The following is a 24763-nucleotide window of genomic DNA, read 5'->3' on the forward strand; positions in this document are numbered from 1 at the left end:
ACTCGAAGCAGTTCTGATGAGTTTGCTGCAGGGGATGTGGTGGGACTGGAGTGGCAGTGAGGGGGCCCCTGGGGACTCCTGTGGAAATTGAGACCAGCCAGTGAGTCTGGTCCTCCCTTGGTGACCCCCAGGATAATCTGGAGTTCCGTCTACATCTACGGTACGAGTTCCTGATGCTGGGGATACAGCCTGTGATTGACAAACTCCGGCAGCATGAGAATGCCATCCTGGACAAGTAAGGCCCAAGTCACCTGTCCCCATGCAAACCTACAGTGACAACGCCTCAGTGGGGGATGGTCAGGACTCCTGTAGAGGTTTCTGTTTCCCTGGAGACCACCTCCCGCACCCAGCATCGATTCAGAAGCAGCTCTGGGGGGCGGGAGGTGGACAGCTCCCCCACCTTCTTGTCTCACATCACCTATGCCCCTGCCTGTCCTCTTTGCTGACCTCCTGTCTGATCTCTGATGTTATAGGCAGGTGGACCCAGTAGTCCTCCACTGTGGCAGTACTGCCCGCTGCAGGGAATTTGGAACCATGTAGGGGTGTTCTTTGGTTTTCAAACTGGCCGGTGGGGGGCACTACTGGCATTGGTTGTAGGGAGCCAGGAATGTTAAACGTCCCGCAGCGCCCGGCCGCTCAACCAAGAGATGCTCCCCGTCAAGGTGCAAAAGCTCCTGTGCATCACTAGTGAGCCCCTCTGCTTCCACCCCACTCGCACAGGCTATGTTACTACGTTAGGTCTTAAGGGAGAGAGAATGGGTCCTTTTGTGGTGGCGTGGAGGAGTGGATGGGGTAGAAGGTGAGAGATTGGCTTTGGGTGGGGACATGGGACAGTACTGTCTGCAGGGCAGGAATAGAGATGCCAGACGTAGAGAACGGACATGCGGGCACAGGGGAGGAAGGGGAGGGTGAGACAAATTGGGAGATTGGGATTGACATATATGCACTGTCATGTGTAAAATAGATAGCTAGTGGGGACCTGCTGTATCGCACAGGGAGCTCAGCTCAGTGCTCTGCGGTGACCTAGATGGGTGGGATGGGGGGCGGGGAGGGAGGGAGGTCCAGGAGGGAGGGAGGTCCAAGTGGGAGGGGGTATATATATATAGCTGATTCACTTGTTGTACAGCAGAAACTAACACAACATTGTAAAGCAATTATACTCCAATAAAAAAGAAAACAAAGAACACTGGGGAAGGTAGAGGTAGGGCAGTGGTCCTTGACTGCAGGTGCCAGGGGACATCTGGCAGCTCCTGGAGACATTTTGTGGTTGTCACAAAGTGGGGGATTCTGCTGGCGTCTGGTGGGTAGTGGTCAGGGATGCTGGTACACATCTTGGAACTCACACACCCACCTCCCAAAGCCAGGGATGACCCAGCCCCAAATGTCAGTAGTTCCGAACTTGTGAAAGCCCGATGGAAGGTGATAGGACCCTCGGTTGGCCTCCCCGAGGGATGGGCATGGGATTCTGTAAAGGAGGAGAGTGTTGACATACAGGCAGCTGGCTTCTTTCTGGCTTTGCCTTGGCCTCACCTGAATGAAGCCTTCAGATTGAGTCAGTGGGGGGCTTGGAAGGGCTGTAACCCTCACCCGGGGCTGGCCTGGCGGTGATGTCTACTCCCTGTATCCCCCTGTCCTGTCTAGGCATTTGGACTTCTTCGAGATGGTCCGGAATGAGGATGACCTGGAGCTAGCCAGGAGGTTTGACATGGTGAGGAGCCTGCAAGCATGGGGCGACTGCAGTGGGTCCCAGATGCCGTGCTGTGGTAGGTCCGGTGTTGGCTGGGTTCTCTGGTGGGTGCCTCCACGGCCAGGTCCCGCTTCTGGAGCCCTGGCAGTATGGTGGCTCTGCCAGGCCTCACCAGCAGACCCTAACCGGGGAGAGCATCTCCCACTGCCAGCCCCAAAGGAAAGACAGACAATTCTTACACATGGTTCCTCTCAAATGCCTCCCCTGGGATGACTTTCTCTGTGTCTTCCAGTAATTTCCTGAGATACCTTTCCCCATCACTAACCTGATCATGCTTAGCAAACAACATTTCCATTTTAGCCTTGGTAACCCTGAAAATCCACACGTCTGCTGCTTAAATATTGTGTTATAAAATCCCTACCCACATGGAGACCTCCTTTGGGGTGGTGCTTCAGTAGCCGAGCACCATCTCTTTATATTCTAAAAAAAAAGCCCTGAATTTAAAGAGAAGGAAACTGATGTTAGCAAACGACAAGCAGCTTGCTGTTGTCACACAACAGCAGAGTCGGTCTGGAATTTGCACCCGTGAACCTATGCCATGTGCTCCTTGACTCATCCAGGCCCCTGCTTCCTTCCCTTAGTTTGAATCAGTAGTTCTCAACCAGGGGAGATTTTACTTCCCTTGGGGACACCTGCAATGTTTAGAGACATTCTTAGCTGTCGCAACAGGTGTGAGGAAGATGCCCCTGACGTCTGGTAGATATAGGGCCAGGATGCTGCCGAACAGCCCACAATGAACAGGACAGCCTCCCACAACAAAGAACCATCCAGTCCAAGATGCTGGTGGCGCCGAGTTGGGAAACCCTGGTTTATATAATTAGCACAGCTCTCTCCTCCTTTTCTCTGCACGTCTCTCTCTTTTTTTTTTTTTTTTTTTTTTTTGCGGTACGCGGGCGTCTCACCGTTGTGGCCTCTCCCGTTGCGGAGCACAGGCTCCGGATGCGCAGGCTCAGCGGCCATGGCTCACGGGCCCAGCCGCTCCCCGGCATGTGGGATCTTCCCAGACCGGGGCACGAACCCGTGTCCCCTGCATCGGCAGGCGGACTCTCAACCACTGCGCCACCAGGGAAGCCCATGCCCGTCTCTTTTTTAAGCCTGGACCAGAGGCAGGAAAGGAATGCTGCTGCCGGACGGGGCTCAGTGGATGAAAGCAGGGTCTTCTCCCTCCCCATTCTCTCCCTCTGCTGCCTTCCCCTCCCCTCTCCCCATTCACTATGCCCTCCACACCTTCAGGTCCACATCGACACCAAGAGTGCTTCCCAGATGTTTGAGCTGATCCACAAGAAACTGAAGCACACAGAGGCCTACCCCTGCCTGCTGTCTGTCCTGCACCACTGCCTGCAGATGCCCTGTGAGTAGCTCCCTCAGCCGGCCTGAGCCCCTGGCCCGGGGCAGCTGGAGACAAGGTGTCAGAAGCTCTCAGGGTTGGGAAGTCTCCCCATGTCTCCCCCTGCTCCCCAGTTCCCAGGAGCCCAGGCCATAGGACTCAGGCCCGTGCTCTTCCCTTCCTCCTGGGGGTCAGGACTTGCACTGTCCCCCAGCAGAGGAGCGGGGGACTCAGCCCTGAGCAATGCCATCATCCTGGTCCAACAAGTGGGAACTTGATCCCTGAAGGATCCAACAGCTCTGACTGCCAGCTCGTGGCGGGGTCGTGATCGTTCTCCTCAGGGCGTTCCAAAAAGGAGTTTTGTGCTTGCGGGGAGCAGCACAGCTGTGGGAAGAGTGTGCCTTGCCTTTTTTTTTTTTTTTTAAGATTGCATCAACTCCTCTATCTAGCCCTTGCTGGCTCCCATCCTACCACCCTTGTTCCTGACCCACTTTACAAATACCAAATGTCAGTATCTATAGAAGCAGATGCTAAGCTCTTACGATCCAGGTGTGCCCGGTGACTGAATAAATTATACATAATTACTAATAGCCACGCCAGCATGCAATTTGAAATGAGCTATAACTGCACCATTTGGTACTGAAGCTCTTCATAAAATAGAATATTTGGAAACTGGCATGGCCCAACATAACGGTCAGCCTAGACAGACTCGCCTTAGTGGTGATGACGTTGGTGTTGGTAATCGAGGTGGTGGTGACAGCTACAATTTATCGTCGCCGTCTCTGGGCTGGGTGTGACGGGAGGTCTATTAAGATAGTGTCTCTATACATCAGAATGGCTTAAGGGGTGTGTGTTATTATCTCCAATTCACAGTGAGTGAACCTGAGGCTCAGTGAGTCTGTACATATGAAGGAATTTTGTTTCTTTGGGGTCAGGGCTTTAGATGAAACACATTCTACTTCTGTGAACACAGGCTTTACCCTGTGTTCCTGGTTGAAAGGTAAATGGAAAACGATGGCCACTTTGCAATGCATGTGTCAGTGGAGTGATGGAAAGGAGGACAGACACAGTGACCTGGACCAGGAAGCTGCCAGCTCTCCAAAACTCAGTCTAGAAAGTCTTCGTGGAAGACGTGGGAAATCCGACTTCTGCTCACATGACTTCCTGTGTTTAGTGCTCCAAGGGCATTGTGAACGGGTCCCTCTGTTCTGCCTCAAAATGGGGCTGTGCCGATGTGACCTTCCACTTTGTGGGCATTAGGGCTTGCCTTTGAGGCCAGAATCATGCTGCTTGACCTCCCCTTGGTGGTCAGTAGAAACAAAGTACTTGGATCAAGAACCAAGGAAGAGGGGCTAGTGGCCATCACGTGAAAAGAAAGTCCACGTCCAGCCAGACTACGATTAGAAGGGGATGCCCGTGGGGCCCTGTGCAGGTGCAACACACGATGCCTTTGCCTTCCCAGTTCAGGGTCACCTTCACCACGAAGTCTGCCAGGATTCCACAGCCACTTCTTCAGCCCATTCTGACCCCCTCTCAGTGTGCGCCTGTAATGAATCCATTCACCTTCCTTTGTAGGACAATAGCATTGATAATCCTAAAACCTTTTCTTTCAAAAAAATTTTCCCTGGAGACTTCATTATTCAGCGTGTAATGTTTGGAGCAGATTTGCTTTCTTAAATGTGCTTTTTGAAGATAATTGTAAAAAAGCAATTTGCATTCCCCAGGCATAGGATACTCAGGGTACCAACAGGGAAGAAGACGGCCAGAAAGCATTTCAGGGAGTAGAGAAATATATCTAGACGGTTGACACATTCATAAAAGGTCAGTTGCAGATGAGCAAGAAATGATAGGATTTATGAGTCTTCAGTATCAGTAGTTGCATTGCCTCCCCAGTCAGACGGGGAGCTTGTCAAGGGAGGGGAGGGACTCACCTCCCCAGCCTGGCCCCAGGGAGTGACGCTAGGGCAGGGCCCCAGGGGGTTCCGGGGCTCAGTAAAGATACGATGCCTGTCATCCCTCAGACAAGCGGAACTTCCAGCAGTGGCAGCTCCTGGACCGCATCCTCCAGCAGATCGTCCTCCAGGACGAGAGGGGCATGGATCCTGACCTGGCTCCCTTGGAGAACTTCAACGTCAAGAACATCGTCAACATGTGAGCAGTGGCCATCCCTCACCTGTCTTCCTCTTCCTTCCCCATCCCTCTCCTACTTGGGGTCTCACCAGCGAAACCTCAGCTCCCTCTCTCCAGCCCAGACACCTCCAATAGGCCTTGAGCAAAATCAACAGAACTCCCCGAGATAATGGAAATGTTCCACACACACACTGTCCAAATGCGGCTGCTGAGCCCTTGACGTGTGGCTGGTGTGACTGAGGAACTGAGTGTTACATTTCATTTAATTTTCATTAAATTCAAGTACTCACGTGACATGGCTGGCGACCACCGTATTGGATAGCACAGGTTTAAAGGGGGTGTACGCAACTCGCCGTGATCCACTGCATTCAGTGGATTGAGGGGGAATTACACGTATCAACGCGGAGGAGAAGTCAGTGAACTATGGCTACAGGCTAACCCCCGCCCTCCAGCTTGTTTCGTATGGTCCACGAGCCAAGAATAGTTTTACATTTTAAAAGAGTTGTTAAAAACAAACACAAGAATATATGACAGAGACTGTACAGAGTATATAAAACCGAAAATAGTTACTCTGGCTCTTTAGAGAAGGTCTGCCAACCACTGAAAATAGAGCATGACAATTTAATCATGAGGCTGTTGGAAAACGAGGTCAGAGCCTAAGGTCTCTGGCTTGTCATCTTTGACTGACCCTGGGTGTAGAGAAACACCGAGAAATGAGTTTAAAGTCGTGTCAGCTAATAATCAGGCCTCACGTTAGCACACTGATTTTTCATTTTAAACTTTTACTTTCAGTATAAGCCTAAGTCAGTTGCCCTTAAGGGGCGAATTGGCTCTCAAGGATTCATTGTGTTGCATCGCAAAGCCAAGGAGAAAATGATTTCTGAACTATTCACGCCACTGTTTTCATTTGCACAAATAGCTGGGTGTTGGTGTAGTCAAAATCCTAACTGACATCTTGGACAAGTACAACTAGGAAAGTAATCAAAAGGCAGCTTTATTTATTTTTTGAAGTTTTTTAAATTTAATTTTTATTTTATATTGGAGTATAGTTGATTTACAATGGTGTGTTAGTTTCAGGTGTACAGCAAAGTGATTCAGTTATACATATACATATATCCATTCTTTTTCAGATTCATATTTCCCATATAGATTATTACAGAATATTGAGGAGAGTTCCCTGTGCTATACAGTAGGTCCTTACCGATTATCTATTTTATATATAGTAGTGTGTACATTAATCCCAAACTCCTAACTTATCTCGCCCCCCCACCTTTCCCTTTTGGTAACCATAAGTTTGTTTTTGAAGTCTTCGAGTCTGTTTCTGTCTTGTAAGTAAGTTCATTTGTATCATTTTTTTTAGATTCCACACATAAGTGAAATCATAAGATATTCGTCTTTGTCTGACTTCGCTTAGTATGATGATCTCTAGGTCCATGCATGTTGCTGCAAATGCCATCGTTTCATTCTTTTCTATGGCAGAGTAATAGTCCATTGTATATGTGCCACATCTTCTTTATCCATTCCTCTGTCAATGGACATTTAGGTTGCTTCCATGTCTTGGCTATTGTAAATAGTGAAGGCAGCTTTATTTTTATCTTCTGCTAATTCTTTACATTACTTAGTGGGGAAGCTGTTCCTCTTGCCAGAGGATGACGACTCCTCAGGTGCAATGAAGTTTTTGCTGCTTCTTGGACAGTGGGAGTCCTAAGCTCACTTTCAGCTGCCAACATAGCCTCAAATCTGCAAGTAGAAGGGCTAGTCTCAGATGTGAATCAATATTCTAGACTGGATTTAGCCTTGAGTCTCTCTCCGTGGACTGGGGCTGGAAGCTGCAGTGGGAAGAGAGTGTGAGAGAGAGAGAGTGTGTGTGTGTGTGTGTGTGTGTGTGTGTGTGTGTGTGTGTGTGAGTGAGTGTGATGGTTGGCTTCTTTTTCTGTGTCTGTTTCTCTTCTAGCCCCTTCTACCCCACACCCCTTTCCTCTAGCTAACCATTTTCTGACCCCCACCAGAGGCAGCATGGGGGCAGGAAGGAGAAAGGGAAAAGGCCCTGCTTGTTCAGGTAACTTAGTAAATAGGCTTCCTGCTCTCTGGGCTTGGCACATGGATAAAGATATGACATGTATTCCTGGGGTCTTCAGAAGTTCCTTGCTGGGTGCCTCTCGCTACAAAACCCTGGTCACTGGAGACACATGTTTTTCTCTTTTTTCCTCCAGGCCTGCTTGGCACCATCCCTTCCATCAGGTCCTGATTCACTGGCAATACAGTACACGTAGACGTACACTGTTGAAGTGTCCAGATGGACTTTTTGGATGAGACTTAGAATAGCTTCAGCCTAATTCCTCCACGATGCTCTCTGGCTCATGAGAAACCCTCATGCAATCTCTCATACTAACAAATTCTTGGAGTGTCACGGGTCTCCGCCTACCCTCTGGACCTGCCTAGCCCCAGTCCACCATGCCTCCCTCCCGGTGTCAGGGAACATGGGTCAGACCCTCTGGGTGGGCGCAAAGAAGTCACTTCACTAGATGGTGCTGAAGGAGGACCCCCCCCGCCCCCCACCAGAGAGGATGACAATGGCTCTCTCCAAAGAAATCTGTTCACAAATTATTTCCCCCATCATACTTCACTCCCTCTTTATATCCTTGACCTGGTTGAGGAGGCCAAGAGTCGTGGATCTAGCTTCTCTGTGTTTTCAGATTTACAAAAGAAATGATTATTGAGATCTCACCTTGGAATTTCACCTCTCTTATACCTTGATGTCTGGGTAAAAGCTTCATCTTCACCTCTTGTAATGAGCTTGACAAGAATGAAGGGGCTTCCTGTGATTTAGACACGTCCCCTCTTTACCCTCTACCCACTTACTCTGTGTTACTGGGGTGGGCGGTTTCTCTTGCTCTCACACATTGGTCATTGGAAGTCTGGACCATGGTAAGGCCAATATTTTGATCACTCTCAGATGCGAGAACCTATTTTTACAAAGGGGTACAAATCATTGTACAACTAAGGGAAGCCTGGGATTTAGTCCTGGCTTTACCACGAGTTAGCGGTCATCTCCTTTTCTGGTCTTAGGAGCTTCAACTCTATCCCAGAGGGGTTGGACTCTAAGGGTCCTTTCAGCTTTCTCAGATCATGGAGAGACAGGTAATGAGAACTTGTCAGGGATGGGACCTGGAGAGACATCTGGAGAGTCAAAATCCTAGCCTCCTTGATGTGGCTGGACAGATTGGAGATCAGGGTACCAATGTGGGGAACTGGAAGACGCCATGTCTTCTGGGAAGCTGTGAGCAAACAGTCTAAGAGACCCTTCACTCCCTGCCAGGCTCATCAATGAGAACGAAGTGAAACAGTGGCGAGACCAAGCGGAGAAGTTCCGGAAAGGTGAGGGGGCTCTGCCCAAACCCGCTCCCTGCTCCCCACCCCTCCCCTGCCCAGCCGAGGACCCCATTTCCTCCTTTGGAGAAGGACACACACGCATTCACATCCTCTCTTCCCATTTCCCCTCCTGTCCTTCTTCCATCCCAGAACACGCGGAGCTGGTGAGCAGGCTGGAGAGGAAGGAACGGGAATGCGAGACCAAGACGTTGGAGAGGGAAGAGATGATGCGGACACTGAACAAGATGAAGGACAAGCTGGCCCGAGAGTCCCAGGAGCTGCGCCAGGCTCGGGGACAAGTGGCAGAGCTGGTGGCCCAACTCAGTGAAATCTCAGTAAGTGGCCCCTCCTCTGCTTTTACATAGTGGAGCCGAGACCTTCAGGCCAGTGGGGGGAAGAGCAGGCGTGGGGAGGAGGTGAGGACCCCAGCGTGGAGGAGACCTCAGACCAGGATAGAGGGGACCCTCGAGGCTGCAAGGTTGGCACCTGTGTGAGACAAAAACAGCGTTCCTTCCTCCAGGTGACACTGTCCCAGGAAGCACACCGTGGAAAGCAGAGTGCGGGTGGGGTTTGGGCTCCCCTCCCCCTCTCAGCTGGGTGCCCTTGTGCAGGCCTGTCTGTATCAATCCCGCTGTTGCATGTGATGACTATGACTGTCCACTATGTCTGTGTTTGCCTCGTGTGTGTATCTGTGTGTTGGATGTTCAGGATGCAGAGGGAGAAAACGGGGCTTAATTGTGTGTGGGAGGTGAGAGCAGGCTTTGGGGTCTAGTCTAGGTGGAGAGTAAGAGTAAGGGAAGGCACAGTGATGGGGGACTCGAAAGGCATCCTTGTTGATGCTTTGTCTCTTTGATGTCTCTGTCTCCCCACAGACAGGACCTGTATCTTCCCCACCTCCCCCTGGGGGCCCACTTACCTTGTCTTCCTCGATGACAACCAGTGACCTGCCTCCACCCCCGCCCCCTCTACCGTTCACCTGCTGTCCCCCACCGCCACCACCCCCCCTACCCCCCGGTGGGCCTCCCACTCCCCCCGGTGCCCCACCTTGCTTCAGTATGGGCCTGCCCCTCCCCCCAGACCCCTTCCCCAGCAGTGATGTCCCGCTCAGGAAGAAGTGTGTCCCCCAGCCTTCACACCCACTGAAGTCCTTCAACTGGGTCAAGCTGAATGAGGTGAGTAGCAAGGAAGAGGTCAGTGGATCCATTCTCCTACAGCCTGGGACAGTTAGCCCTATGGATTGATAGCCCGCTATTTGCAGATCTCCACCTTGGGTGCTCTCTTTGATGGGAGTGAGGGTAGGCACAGTGGACGCAGAAGATGGGGCTGCTGCTGCCAGAGCACAGGGAGGCGATGGCTTGGCATGCGGTGATGCTCACATTGGCAGAGCCCCCTACAAACGGAATATGAGTGTGCTGAGGGTTACTGGAGTAATACAGGGCCAAGCGGGGTGCTTTCTAGACGAGACAAGGGCTTGGCTAGAATGTTAAGGATTGGGTTGATTTGAGGAAAAGGGTGGAACGTATAGGTGAAGATCTTGGGCCCGGGTCTAGAGATGGACTGAAATGATGAGGCCATGACAGGGTAGCAGGGCAGGGGCAAAGAAGAGTTTGATATCAAGGTGTAGCCATTTTGGCATCCTCCCAGGGGAAGGTGCAAACACTGGCTACTTTTCTAGACTGCTCAGCAGTGAGAGGCCTTCCTGAATATTATCCACTAAGAACCACCCTTCCCAGGCCCACATGTGGGAGTTGATTCCTCTATTGGATTCTCATGAGTGTAGAGTAGAGATGCCCTGGGTCACGTTGGACCCCTGGTAATTGAAGGCCAGTTCCAGCCTGGGCCAAGCACTGCTCTGGTTCTGTACTATAAGAGGACCAGTGGCTTCATCCTTGAGGTAAATAGATACAAGAGAACTGGCCTCAGTTAGCCTGACTCACGTTCACCCTCCAAAAACAGTCTGGAGCTGGGACTGATGGATGCCCTCTGACCTTGTATGGGGCCAGGGGACTAATTCTTGGGGAATTCATTACCATACCACTCTGTGAGCTTAACTTAGCTCCAGTGGAGACTTAGAGTGGGAGGAGACACAGGTTGCTAAGTAGATGGTCGGCTAGTTTGCTAGGTGCCTTCTCCTGGTGGTAGACCAGTTAGCCCGTCAGTCTGAGGCCTGCTTTGTGTAAAGCTTTCTGCTGGGGGCTGTGATGGATAATAATAAAAGGTGAGACATAACAGTTGCCCTGAAAGAGCTTTGCATCTGGCAATTAGGAAGTGTGTCCAAGGAAACACCCTGAGGTGCTGGGGATGGGTTGCAGGAGAGGTTCTAACCTCTAACCAAATCAGGTTTGGCTCTAACTAACAGTGTGATCTGCGGAAATCATTCGTTTCATACCTGTTTGCTTGTCTGCGAGATGATCTCTGATTCCTTCTACCTCTGGTTTTGTTATCTAAGTGGAAAGACGAAGCATGAATATAGCCCATTCATTGCCTCCTGGGCTTCTGATAACATTTCCAGTCTGAGTTATTCAAATTGTGGAGCCACCTGCTAGCAGCATTTTGAAGGGACATTGTTAAAGTTCGTAACAACTGCATCACACAGCTCTGCCCTGTGGATACTTCTCCGTGGTCACAAGGCCAGCCAGAAAGGCCAGCTGCGTACGGGCAGGCAAGCAGCTCTGCAGAACCAAAGGTCGTAGGCGGTGTGGAAACATTCACTGTTCATGATCAGAAATAATATTTTTTTAAATTGTGGTTTAAAAAAAAAAAAAGAAAGAATTTTGTTTTTGCTTCCTGTGCTTACAACTTATCATTTAAGGTTTTAAACATGTAATGAAGGGTTGATTAGGCATCTCAACAATTAAGGAAAGCAAACAGGGCACCTAATGTTTTTGTAAGATTTTCATCTTAAAGAGCTTCGTGCTTAGGGTTTTCTCTGGGGTCCAGTAATAATAAAGCCTATATCAATTCCTCGGGGGCCCGGAGCAGGCCGGAGTCTCATTCCTAGACTGGAAAGTCCAGGTTTGATGGAGCACATGTTGAGGAGCCCTTGTGGGAGATGTAGCAGCAGGGGTGAGGGAGGCGGGGCTTCGAGTCATATCAGTGAACTTATCATCCCAGTCCCAGTCTTTGAGGTGAATGACTAAATTCAGGTTATTTCGTCATTTGGGCTGTAGTTTCCCAATCTGCAAAATGGGGGTAATTACGATAACCAGATCAAAGTGTTGTTGTGAGAATTGACTTAATACATACAAATTACTTGGAACAGTGACTGACACATAGAAAACCTTTAAAATAAGAATATTAGATGAGTTATTATTCGTGGGACTACCATGTGTGCTTTAAGTGTGTTCTCTCCCTTAATCCTCATCCGGTTCAGTCAGGTAGATGTCATTGAGACTCGGTTTCCTTTCATGGGACATGGGAAGAGAAGAGAACCTCTCTGTTTGCCAACAGCTTCACTTAGGGGCTGTCTGACCCCAAACGCTCGAGGAGGGAAATGTAATGAAATGTGTTTTCGAGAAAGAGTTCTCTGGCTTGTAAAGGATGTCTCTAGAGGGGCAGAAGCGCCAGGAATCTAGACTGGGAGTGGTGAGGTCTCGGCCAGAGGGGTATAAAAATTCAAGAATGATTGTATGAGGTGGGCGCATCTTTAGGATGTAGAGGATGTTAGGAACGGATGTACATCTCTCTGGCCTCAGACCTCAGCTGCACCTTCAAGAAGGGTCGCAGGTCCTTCTGGTGACCATTTCGAAGGGAGAGTGTTTGGGAGACAGTGAGGGGGATCCTGGGTTGTCTGTTGTCTCAGGGGAAACTCTTCCGGATGTTGAACATCCAGCTCTGTCATTCCAGCCCTTCTCCTTCTCATCCTGGCCTCACTGAGAATAAGAGCAGTGGGAAGCTTCACCTCTACGGGCCTTCCCTCTCCACCCCCGGTCCGATTCCCCTTCCCATCTTCTTTCTGTCCAGGAGTCTGGTTCCTCATCCCAGCCCCCTTCCCCCTTCTCCTGCACACACACACACACACACACACACACACGCACACGCGCGCGCACACACACACACACACACACACACGTTGTTTCTGCCATGAGAAGAATGCGTCTGTGTTGGGATTGGCCGGTTGCCTGCATCCCTTGCTGCTCAGAGCTTCCCAGCCCAGCATTCCACGAGAGGGTCCCTGGCCTTAGAAAGGCCACAGGAATGTCCCCACCCGCCCTGCTCTGGCCTCGCCTCCCCTTTCCAGAGTTTAAGAAAATAAAAGTGAGTGAAGGATACGTTTCTCTCTCGGAGCCTTGCTGAGGGTGATGGAGGGAGGAGGCATCGGCATTAGGAAGGTCCCCGGCTACCCCCAGGCAGAGGGGGTTGGGGAGGTTCTAATTTAAAGGACAGTGAAGCTCTGGACGAGGTGAGGGGTCCTGGGAGGGGGACTCTCATCTTGGCCCTCGAAGCCATTATTGGGATGTTATAAGACCACTAGGGCATTCCTGGCGTGGACAACAGCTCTTCCCCAGATCCCCGGAGTGGGGTTCAGTGCAAGGATCCTACACAGAGGTGGGCAGTGCCTGAGCTGAGAGACCTTGTTATGTAACCCTTGGGTCCATTCCAGTTATGAGGGATGGGACACCCTCTGACCAATGGGAACTTGTGGAAGAGTCTTGCTGGCCTGAGCAGTCACTAAAAAGGGGCCAGGATGTCCCAGCCTTTGGCATTCGTCCACTTTCTGGGAATCTGGGAAAGTGGGAGGAAGACCACTGGGAGAGAAAATGACCACCTCAGATACAGGAAATACAGTCAGCCCTGAAGATTTGAGGATCCCAAGTGTGTGTGGGCACTCTTCCTCTGAGAACACTGGTTTGGTTTGGTTTTTCTAGAAGGAGTTTCATACTCTCCTTTCATACTTGCCCACCCATCACTCCAGCACTCTCTTGATTTCTGGAATGTGCTTACATGTAGCCCCAGGTGAAAAGGAGGAGAAGGAGATTGCCTGTGGCCTCTCCCCTGGAGCAGAGTATTGAAGAGGAGGGGAGGGGGAGGAATCGACCCCCTTCTGAAGGTCTGAGAGCCTGGCTATGGGCCTGTGTGCACCTGGAGGACAGGTGGGGTTAGGGAGGCATCGCGCATCTCCATCATGAAGGAGCTGAGTCAGCCACGGGGTCTCCTCCCTTCCCTGAATCTTAGGAACGTGTCCCTGGCACCATATGGAATGAGATTGATGACATGCAGGTGTTTCGGATTCTGGACCTCGCGGACTTTGAAAAAATGTTTTCAGCTTATCAGAGGCATCAGGTAACACCCTGCCCCCTCTAGCGTCTTGAGTCTTGACTTCACACACACCCTTTGAACTCAGCCCCTCCCTTCCTCTCTTCCTCCCTCCCTCTCCCTTCCACATATACTGAATTGATCTTATTCTTTATCAGGTACCATGTTCTTTCTGGGGACATAGATATGAGTTAGTGGGGTGCAGTGCATAGGGGGAAACATCCCATTGTATTCGTTTGTATCTGCACATCAAGTGGTGAAATAATACGTTGTCCATTTCTCTCTTTGGTCTTGGAGCACTGGAGGTGGAGTAGCAGGGCCAGGCCACTGTTGACCTTGCTCTTTTTTCTGGCCCTGGGACCTAGGAACTACACCTACAAGGCATTATAACTTTTCCACCACATTTTCTGCTATACTTTCGTCTCCCAACACTCCCAGGAGTCGAGCAGAGGACGTTAATGTTTCAAGGAAGGTGGAGCTGCTTCAGGTCACACTGCGGGGCTGGGGCTGAGGCTGGGGTTGGCCAAGAGAGGCCCTGGCTCTGCTCTGCAGACACTGTGTACAGAGGCTGACCAGCAAGCCTGCTCCTCCCAAGGCAGGACAGGGCTTGGTGTCAGGACACGCGTGCTCCTGAGGCAGTACCTGCTGGGTTGGCCCAAAATGCTGATTCTCCAACCTCACCCTCCCATGGATGTGAGGGCCCAGGAATCTGCATTGCAGGGCTGGGGGCCATCCTCCGAGGCCCAACCTGGGCATTAGCAGCCTAGAGGCCTCGGAGCGTTTGCTTCGTCTCTGGCCCGCCTCCCAGGAGTTGTTTCCTCTCCAGGCTGTGCTGTCTTCTCCCATGTTTTCTCCACTGACTTCAGGTTCCAGCCCTGAGGACTTCCCCAGGTGCCTGTGAGTGGGGTCTGGGCCCTCATGGCTCCTGGGCAGAGGCAGCATGTCATGGCCGGTCTCCCCAGGGCTTTCTGCCGAGGCCAGAGCTGTGGATGACCCTTCCTGAGGGCGGGCAGGACCAAGAGCTCGTGTGACTCTCCTGGGCAACCAGCCAAAGGGGTGCAGGGAGGGCGGGGCTCTGGCCCTGCCTTAGGGGTCTAGGGAAACCAGATGGTTGTTTGTTTAACTTAAATGTAGGTGCTCTAGGCCTCTGATCCTTGACCCCTAATTCCAGGAAGCCCTGTGCCCATGTCCAGCTGGCATGGTACGGGCAGCAGCTGCGGCCCGGCTGGGGCAGGAAGAAGTTCTCTGGAGCATTTGTTGCTCCTGTGATCAGTGCTCCTGAGCCAGGGATGGAGGGAGTGTGTGCCGGGGGGATGTCAGTCCTGGGCGAGCACACGCCTCCCCCTATTTTGAGAGTCTTCCTCCGGGCCAGGGTTCCAGCCTGGCCCACCCAGTCTCCAGGGCCCTGAGGTAGGGCTACGGTGGGGGCTGGGGGGAAAGAGGGACTCCGGGGTTTAGGACAGGCTGGGCCTGGGGCCTCCCAGTTTGGGGAGTGGAGCGGAGTGAAGACGGACAGCGCCCTGCTCTGTCTCCCCTCATCTCTCTAAGCCTGCTCAGTCCAGCGCCCTGTTTCAGGGCTGGGCTCACCTGCACTACTGTCACTCTGCAGGTCGCCCGGACTCTGGGGTGTTGAATTCACAGCAGCAAGGCAGGAGACCCAGAGCCTGTGCTGCCCTGGTCGCCTCCTCTTTCTGTCTTGGGGTCCGGGGTGCGTGGGACAGGGACGGGCCTATGAGCGTGGTCTTCCCTCTGTGCCCTCTGCGTGTCCTGAGTTAGTGACTTCAACCTCACCCGGGTCAGGAAGGGAGGACCAGGGGTGGGCTCTGCCCCGTCTGCTCCCTTGGAGATCAAAAGACAGACAAGGGACAAAGGGTAAGGAGCAAAGTTCAGGGACGCCTGCTCTTCTCTGTCTCAGTGAATGCAACTTTCACGTGCTTTCAGCTCAAGTTCGGTCGTGGTTGGGTCTCCTCCCCTATTTTGAAAGATGCGGGGGTGCAGGAATGCCCTCTGGGCGGATTCCCAGCAGAGGAGCAGGAAGAACTGCAGCTGAGGCCTGGGGAGGGGCAGCTCGGGGGCCTGGTCCGACTGGGGAGTGGTGGTCCCCCTGGGCACGGGGCACTCAGGAGAGGCTGCCTGTCCTCTGCTTGGCCTGGCTTCTCTGAGTGCATGTCTGCAGCTCCCGTTCAGTGCTACTGGCAGGTCTCCACCTCCGACCATGGGGGTCTCACTGGGGTGGGGCAGACGGTAGATGCTGAGGGGTTCCCCGTGTCTCTCCTACTGTTCTTGGGTCCCCAGACCTCTTGGCTAACGTTGTGCATGTTTAATTCTCTATTGGCTGTGGCTGTTACCCGCCTAGGAGCTGATAACTAATCCTTGCCATCAGGTGAGTCACTCCTGGGGCTCTGGGCACTCCAACTTTTAACCGCTGCGCTGGGCTGCTGCCCTGTACTGGGCCCAAAAGAGAGGGCTTGTCAGTTCTACCTTCTGCCTTTTTACCCGTCTTAACAGGGTGGCGTCAGGGAGTGTCCCCAAAGAAAAAGCAGAAATGTAGGGAAGGGAGCTAATGCGAGCAGACCCCTACCAGCAGTGGAGGTGAATGTCTACTGGGGTGAAGAGAAAGCTTCCAGGTCTCATGTCTTACCCACTAGGCCCAAGGCAAGGCCGTCCTGTAAGACTGCACAGGCTAGGCACTGGACAATTCCGGGGGCACAATTCACAAAGACAGTGATGTGAGTGGCAGCCCCTGGAGTCGTCCAACCTGGAGCATGTGCTTGGAAGGACCTCCCAAAGGAAGAAACAGTCTCCTGTCTATCTCACCGGGGGCCAAGAGAAGGCCAGGGGATCTTTGATTTCTTGGGAACTGCCCGCTGGAACCCCAGAGGAGAGAACTTTGCAGGGAGTTGTGCCTTAGTTTCCCCACCTCTGAACTTGTGGATGCCCTCCACCCTGGGCACACTGGGCTGTGCCTGAAGTCCCCAGGGAGGGGTCCAGGAACTGTGACCTTACGGGGACTTGGAACCAGCTTCTCGTCATAAGATTGGGGAGGCTCTCTGGGTGGGCTGGGGTGGGGTAGGGGTTGATTGTCTGGGACACAGTGTAGATCACACTACACAGCCACAGGGGTCAGTCACTCCCCGTCTAGTTTGCTCACAGAGGGCAGTCTCTGATAAAGGGTCTTCTTATTGCCCCCGACCCAGTCTAGCCCAGGGTAAAGCCCCAGAGCCTCCTATTGGAGTCAGATATTAACCACCCTCCTCTCTCTCTCCTGTCTTTTTCTTTCCCTCTCTTTCTTCCGCTCACACCAGGAGCGTTCCCTGCTTGTCACGGGGGTGGCTCCTGGGTAGGGGGTAGGCAGAAAGAGGACTGGGGAAAACACACACTTCACCCTTTCTACTTGGCTTGTCGGTTGCAGAAAGAGTTGGGCTCCACGGAGGACATCTACCTGGCCTCGCGCAAGGTCAAAGAGCTGTCGGTCATCGACGGCCGGAGGGCGCAGAACTGCATCATCCTTCTCTCCAAGTAGGTGCTCGCCCTGCCTCTACGGCCCCTGCTCCACAGTAGGTTGCAGGTGGGAGGGACTGGGTCCCCAGGAAGCAGAGGCCTGAGCTGGGGCTAGAGAGAAATATGATGGAGCTGAGTGCCTGGGGGAGAGAGGTGCCTGGCAGAGGAATGGGGTGATAGCAGTATCTGGCCTCCCCCCCCCCCCGCCCCGTCTCCTGGCTGTCCCCTGGGGCGGCACGGGGCCCCTGATCTCAAACCCTCTCCCGGGAGCCCATGCTGAGCAGCAGTGAGGGGCTCTGCAGACAGGAAACTGCCCCATCACGCGGCCCCTGACCAGCCTGGTCAGCGTTTGGCAGCGGAGTTGCTCTAAGCCCGTGGAGGGCCCCGCTTGGCTCAGGCCACAGAGCAGCATGATCTCAGCCCCCAAGCATTTCCCGCGGCTGCAGAACAAACAGGGCAGTATCTGCACCAACAGCATAGCTTCTGTGCGGGGCCTCCCGCCAGAGCCGGGGTCAGAGGTCCCCGCCTCCCGTACTATTCTTAGCACTGCCCCAGCTGCCCCGGGCCGTCCATCCCCGCTTTCCTCTCCACAAGGTCCTAAGCCTCAGTTTCTCCCCCTTAATGCTTCCCCAGGGCCCCCCAATGGGTGTGCATCTGGAGGGGCTGTGTGTGTGTGTGTGAGTGTGTGTGTGTGTGTGTGCACACGTGTGTGTGTGTGTGTGCACACGTGTGTGTAGGGGGTTGCTTCTCCCTCTCCCAGACAGCAAGACGTGTTGGAACAGCTGTGCGGGACCCGAGGCGCTGTCAGAAGACTGAGACCTGTTCTGTCTTGAAGGAAACAGGAAACTGCCCCCTTAGTGACCTGCCCATATTCCCATCCTCCCGTGGAGATGCCGTGTGTATTTCCGGCATGGGGAGAGGGATCAGAAACTCCTCGCCCTGTCTCAGTCTACGCTGAAGATGGCCCTTTTCCTCCCAAATGTCCCTATCCATTAGGATGGAGACTCGAGCAAGAAACCAGAGACTCACGTCTCTAGAGACTGAAGTACCTCAGGACTGAGTTATAGAGTGAACCGTGTGAGTTTAGTCTGAGAAGGCTTTGCAGAGGAGGAAGTGCTATCAAATGGAAGCGAGAGAGAGAAGGCCCGGGCACTGGCTTCTGAAGGAGAAGGTCTGGGGTCTGTCCTGAGCAGAGGGGCCAGGCCAGGCTGCTCAAGGTGGGGTTTTTGCCTTAGGTTGAAGCTGTCTAACGAGGAGATCCGGCAGGCCATCTTGATGATGGACGAGCAGGAGGACCTCGCTAAGGACATGCTGGAGCAGGTGAGGCCCCTGAAACTAGGGGGTGGCCGGACCCCTTCCTGACGGCCCCCAGGGAGGCCGAGTCTCTTAGGTCAAGGAAAAATCGGGCTGGGGGCTGGAGGAGTGAGGGAGAGGTTTATAGAAACTTCCCTGGGCCAACCTTTCTGAGGAGAGACCAGAAAAGGCTGCATCTTTTTTCAGGGGATTGAGGCCCCCAGAAATATATGAGGAGTGACCCCCCACCCCGCCATGGGCCTCAGGGCAAAGGCAGTGACCCATAACCGTATCTCCCCCAAATCTCTTCCACATCAGTCTGTTGTGTCCTTCAAGAGAAACCCAGAAAACACCAAGCAAAACCACCATCAATTGGACATGAAAATTAAGAACTCTGTCGATCAAAAGGCACTATTACTAGAGTGAAAAGGCAAGCCAAGCTTTAGGAGACCTTTGCTTTATGTATAGGTCACAAAGATCTCATATTCAGAACAAAGAACTTCACAAATCAGTGAGAAAAATGACAAACAACTTAAAAATGAGCAAAAGACTTGAATAGGTACTTCATGAAAGAGAATTTCCAAATGGTTCAATACTATCAGTCATCAGAGAAATATGGCAAATCACAGTGAGGTAGCACCATCCACCCCCCTAAACAGCTAAAATTGAAAAGGCCAACAGTGCTGGGGGTTGGCAAGGATGGGAAGCAACTGGAACTCTCATTGGGTAGAACCATTTTGGAAAACGATTTGGCAGTACACCTACCTATCTTAGTGCCCAACAGTCCTACTGGGTACAAACACCAACTATGGGAATATTTATAACAATTTTATTTATAAAACCCCACAAACTGTGAACAACTCAGCTGTCTATCAGGAGCAAAGTGAACAGACTGTGGTATATTCCTACGATAGAATAGTGCTCAGCAATGAATAAAAAATGGATTACCAATAACTACGTGGAGGAGGCTCAGAGGTTATGTTGAGTGAAAGAAGCCAGACCCCAGAGAGAACACGCTGCATGCGTCCATGTGTATGAAGTGCAAGAATAGCCAAGTTTTATCTAAGGTGATAGAGTTCAGTTGAGAGGCTACACTGGGGGATGGGGGTGGCTTGGTTACTGAAGTAGCACAAGGGAACTTTCTACGGGGATGGAAATCTTAGTTTAATCTGGATGGTGGTTCAGTGGGTGGATAGTTTTGTCAAAATTCATTGAATTGCACATTTAAAATGGACGCATTTTATTTTATGTAAATTATACCTTAATAAAGTTGGTTTAAAAAGAAAAAAATCGGGCTTCCCTGGTGGCACAGTGGTTGAGAGTCCACCTGCCGATGCAGGGGACACGGGTTCGTGCCCCGGTCCGGGAGGATCCCACATGCCGCGGAGCGGCTGGGCCCGTGAGCCATGGCCGCTGAGCCTGCGTGTCCGGAGCCTGTGCTCTGCAACGGGAGAGGCCACAACAGTGAGAGGCCCGCGTACCACAAAAAAAATAAAAAGAAAAAAAGTAAAAGAAAAAAAATCATTGAGCTGTACACTTAAGAGCAAGTACACTTTACTGTAGGTAAGTTATATCTCAATTTTAAAAAGTCAAAAAACTAAAATAAAAAGAAGGAAGTCTAGAGCTGGGTGTCTTGTGTCCCCATGGGGCAGGTGAAACATAAACCACCCCCATGAGGATGCACCTCTCTTTTATGGGGGGCCCTCCCCATCTTGAGCCTGGTCAGTGTGTGGGCTTCCATGGGCTGCCCACCCCCCATGTCAGCTTCTCCCCTGTTTCCTGTCTGACCTTCACCTGCTCTTTGCAGCTCCTCAAGTTCATCCCGGAGAAGAGTGACATTGACCTCCTGGAGGAGCACAAGCATGAGATAGAGCGGATGGCCCGTGCGGACCGCTTCCTCTATGAGATGAGCAGGTCGGGGGCAGCAGGCGCGGCCAGGAGGGGGCGGCGGTGGGCGGGCCAAGGAGGGGGCTGGAGCTGCTCTGGGGTTGGGGGCCTCACCATGCAGCCCGCCCTGTCCACAGGATCGACCACTACCAGCAGCGGCTGCAGGCCCTCTTCTTCAAAAAGAAGTTCCAGGAGCGGCTGGCCGAGGCCAAGCCCAAAGTGGAAGGTATGGCTGAGGGCTGGGGAGGAGGCCTGGGGGTGGGAGGCAATGGACAGGCACAGAGGAAACCTCCTTCCTTATTCTTGATTGCCCCCGGAAAACCAAAGTCAAGGACAAGACGTAAGTCTATGAGTTTTGTAGATGTATGCACTTGTGTACGTGTGCACACGTGCCGGCCACGCACCCCATTCCCCGTGCCTCGGCATGCAGGCTCTCCAAGGCGGGGAGTCTGTTGACATCTGCCCCAGCCTGGAACAGAAATGCTGAAAAAATGACGATGACATTAAGCACCTAGAACACTTCTTGGCACAGACTGCTCTGCTTGAGAGGTCCTAGGTGCAGAGAAGACCTTGGACACGTTATTTTAAGTGTGAGCTACTAAGAAAGTAGGAAATTGGGCAGCGGGATCCCCAGAGGTATCTGATTTGCTGGGGTTGGGAACCCCTCCCACCTTTTTCAGGTGAGAACTTTGTAATTAAACGAGAACCACATGCCAAGTACTGTGTGAAACACTCCACGTGGATGGTCTCATGTGGTCCTCGCAACGCTACGGGGGCCATTCACTCATCTCTAAGATGAGGCTATGTTAGTGGCCCAAGGCTGTGTTGCTGGTAGGTGGTGGAGCCAGGATAGGAACGCAGATGTCGTTCTTCAGAATCCATCCCTTCCCTCTTGTCCTGTAGTACTTCCCAGAGGGCATGTCCCTGGAACTGCCTGGGGATGGCAGAGGATGGAGGCACAGGGAGCTGGGGAGAAGGGCAGGTGGTCAGGAGGGTGGGCAGCCGTGAGGACCCCAGAGGGAAGAAGCAGGAGAGGCTGTGAGGCTCATCTGCGGTGAGAACAGGATCAGCAGATTGGAATGAGAGAGCCAGTGTCCAGGATGCTGGGGGGCAGGCTGGGGGCAGAGCAGAGCATGGGCCCCCTCTGCTGGACACCAAGCTGCCTGCACTCCCTTGGAGGCCCAGGCCAGAGAATGGTCCTTCCTGGAGTTTGATGAGCTGCTTCAGGAGGATTCCCAGGGTAAGGTGGAACGTGGCAGGGTTAGAGGCTGACGTTTTCTGTAATCTGACGGACACACGCACACCCACACACGTGCATGCACGCAACAAGGGGTCCGCAGGCTGTGTGATCATAGATAACGGGTCTGAGGGGGAAGGAAAGGGTTCAACAGTGACTCTGCAGGTCTGAAGGCACCTCCTTCCCTGGTGATGGGTGAGTCCTGCTGCTGACTGCCTTTGGGGCGTGAGGCACAGATAAAGGGGTTCAGCCCAAGGCATGTGTTCAACTATTTGTGTCTCTTGGGTCAGTGAAGCAAAAGTGAGCAATCGCCTGTCATTTGGATCTGTGGAACCAGAGCAGTTTAGCCGCCAGGTAGATTTTTTCTCAGATAATTTCCTGCTCCTAGGAGCTCACTCCTAAACTCTCCCTAAGAGGTCATCAGTGCACGCTCAGGAAAGAGCTTCCCTTTAATATCGAGCTAAGCAGAGTGAGACGCGTTTGGGATGGCAAAGCCTGCTGAGGAAAGTAACAGTCGCTCTGCTATCGCCATGGCTACCGTTCTAGAATGGTCTGGAGGTCTCTTCCGTCCCAGACTTGGGAGCAGGTGGCTGAAGTGGTATTAGACAGAATCAGGTCAGTGGGCTTGACTGGGGGCAGAGAGGTGAGGAGCGTGCAGGGGTTGGGGTCCATGCTCCTCCCTCCAGTTCTCCCAGGAAATATTCCTGGAAGAGCTAAGATTTGCCCTATCCCAGCTGGTTGATGAGCTGTTGACCCCTGTCCCCAGCATCCCTCCCTCCCCAGGCAGGGCCTCTGGGTCAATTTGCCGAAAGCCAATTCATCAAATCTGACAAATTTACCAATTCTTCTGTGAATATATTCATGAACATATTCTTGAATATATTCTATGAATATGTTCATTGCTGAATATACCAAATTTACCGGCGCTCATTATGAACATATGCACTGAGTACAGTCAAGATGAATATGGCTTCACATGTAAACATGCTTATGAATTTATTCATGAATATATTATGACTATATCTAAAATGTCTGCATTGCATTATGGGAGTTTTCCCATTTACACTGATTCCCTTTGAACTCTTGTCAGTTTCTGTTTTACCAACATTTTAGCATTTTTAGGATTCCTCTGCAGATTTTTCAAATAGCAGCCTATCAGCCTTAAAAAAACTATCCCAACCGGTATGCAGTTGCCGGAAACTCTGAAGTAGTTTACTTAAAAAAAAAAAAAACCAAAACAACTTGTTATTGAAATATGCACATAGAAAAGTACACAAATCCTAAGAGTCCTAATTGATGAGTCATCCAAAAGCGAATGCACCTGTGTGATCAGCAGGCAGGTCAAGAAATGGAATGTTTCCAGTCCCCCAGAGCCCTTCTTCATGTCCCCCTCTCAAACATTACTTCCTCCAAATCCTCTGAAGGTCTGTCTATCCTGAACTTTCTGTAAATGGAATAACATAGTACAGATAATTTTATGCTGGTCTTTTGCTCAGCATTATGTTGTAAGTTATCCCTGTTATTACAGGGAGCGGTGGGTTATTTATTTTCAGTGCTGCGTTTTATTCCATTGTATGAATATACCATAATTTACTTAACCAATCTAGATGGAATTTTTTAAAAACACAAACTAGAAACCATTCAATTATTCATCAAGAGTACTGCCACTGTTAGGTCACAGAATAGGCAGATGTTTCAGTTTAGAAGCCGCTGACCAACCTTACCTCTTACTCATTTTGTGTGTGTGTGTGTGCGGTACGCGGGCCTCTCACTGTTGTGGCCTCTTCCCGTTGCGGAGCACAGGCTCCAGACGCGCAGGCTCAGCGGCCATGGCTCACGGGTCCAGCCGCTCCGCGGCATGCGGGATCTTCCCGGACCGGGGCATGAATCCGCGGCCCCTGCATCGGCAGGCGGACCCCCAACCACTGCGCCACCAGGGAAGCCCTCTTACTCATTTTTTTACAGCTTTTTTTTTACAGTTACTTCAACTGCTTTTGAAGAGTTTTGCAAAGTTTTAGTCAAATGGTTTGCATTGAACCTTCATAGCAGCATCTTAAGGAATGTTCAGTTTGGCAGAAGCCAAAGATCATAATACAATGGTTGGATCTTCTCACCACCACATTTAATAATCCAAAATCATATTCTATAACTGGCAGCCAAATTTTCAGCGTAGGATTTGTATCCTAATTCTGCACATCCACCATTAAATACAGAATAACTGAGGAAGGGCCAGAGTACCCACATCAGAATGAAATACTGAAGGTTTGGTTACTGTTAGTCTTAGTTTGTATTTCCAAGAAAGGTATCATTTAAGGAATTGGAGGGAAATTTTTAAATGCCTAAAGGTTGGAAAATTCTTTTAAATGATACTCAATAGGCTGTCTAGTAACCTATTTAATCAAATCTAAGACACCATCAACTGCAAAGCGCACCATTATCTTAGAAAACAAAAATATGAAAATACTGCAATTGATGATGTTATAATTTAATTGACAGGGATGTTTTTCTTTCCAAAAAGATCAACAAAATTCAGCACTTCAAAAGAGGCAGAAACAGTCCCATAGTATGTAAAATGCAGAAGTTAAAAATTTTAATCACTAGGTTTAGAAAAGTAAAAGTATTTTATATATATATATATATATATATATATATATTTTTTTTTTTAATTTATTTATTTTTGGCTGCGTGGGTCTTCGTTGCTGTGTGCGGGCTTTCTCTAGTTGCGGCGAGCGAGGGCTTCTCACTGCAGTGGCTTCTCTTGTTGCGGAACATGGGCTCTAGGCACATAGGCTCCAGTAGTTGTGGCACACAGGCTCAGTGGGTGTGGCTTGCAGGCTCTAGTGTGCAGGCTCAGTCATTGCGGTGCACGGGCTTAGTTGCTCTGCGGCATGTGGGATGTTCCCAGACCAGGGCTCGAACCCGTGTCCCCTGTATTGGCAGGTGGATTCTCAACCGCTGTGCCACCAGGGAAGCCCAAAGTATTATATTCTTGCATATATCCACAGAAAGAATA

At 51.4% G+C, this 24763-nt stretch overlaps 1 protein-coding gene across 3 annotated transcripts in view; it reads left to right on the top strand.

Annotated features, from left to right (window-relative positions):
- DAAM2 (dishevelled associated activator of morphogenesis 2) overlaps positions 1-24763 on the top strand; it is a 113869-nt gene that overhangs the window by 81657 nt on the left and 7449 nt on the right. For all 3 annotated transcript variants that reach the window (XR_003437177.1, XM_027127153.1, XM_027127152.1), the window contains exons 8-19: positions 132-235; positions 1642-1708; positions 2981-3098; positions 5096-5225; positions 8524-8582; positions 8727-8911; positions 9449-9748; positions 13752-13859; positions 17245-17351; positions 18569-18653; positions 20434-20540; positions 20651-20739. Coding sequence is in view for 2 of the 3 variants with exons in the window: in XM_027127153.1 (XP_026982954.1) it covers positions 132-235; positions 1642-1708; positions 2981-3098; positions 5096-5225; positions 8524-8582; positions 8727-8911; positions 9449-9748; positions 13752-13859; positions 17245-17351; positions 18569-18653; positions 20434-20540; positions 20651-20739 (1459 nt within the window). In the remaining variant the exon portion in view is untranslated. The remainder of the gene's footprint in view (positions 1-131; positions 236-1641; positions 1709-2980; positions 3099-5095; positions 5226-8523; positions 8583-8726; positions 8912-9448; positions 9749-13751; positions 13860-17244; positions 17352-18568; positions 18654-20433; positions 20541-20650; positions 20740-24763) is intronic.

The sequence above is a fragment of the Aethalodelphis obliquidens genome, unplaced genomic scaffold (assembly GCF_003676395.1).
Source record: "Aethalodelphis obliquidens isolate GAN/ISIS:26980383/991018 unplaced genomic scaffold, ASM367639v1 scaffold31, whole genome shotgun sequence".
Classification (NCBI taxonomy): domain Eukaryota; kingdom Metazoa; phylum Chordata; class Mammalia; order Artiodactyla; family Delphinidae; genus Aethalodelphis; species Aethalodelphis obliquidens.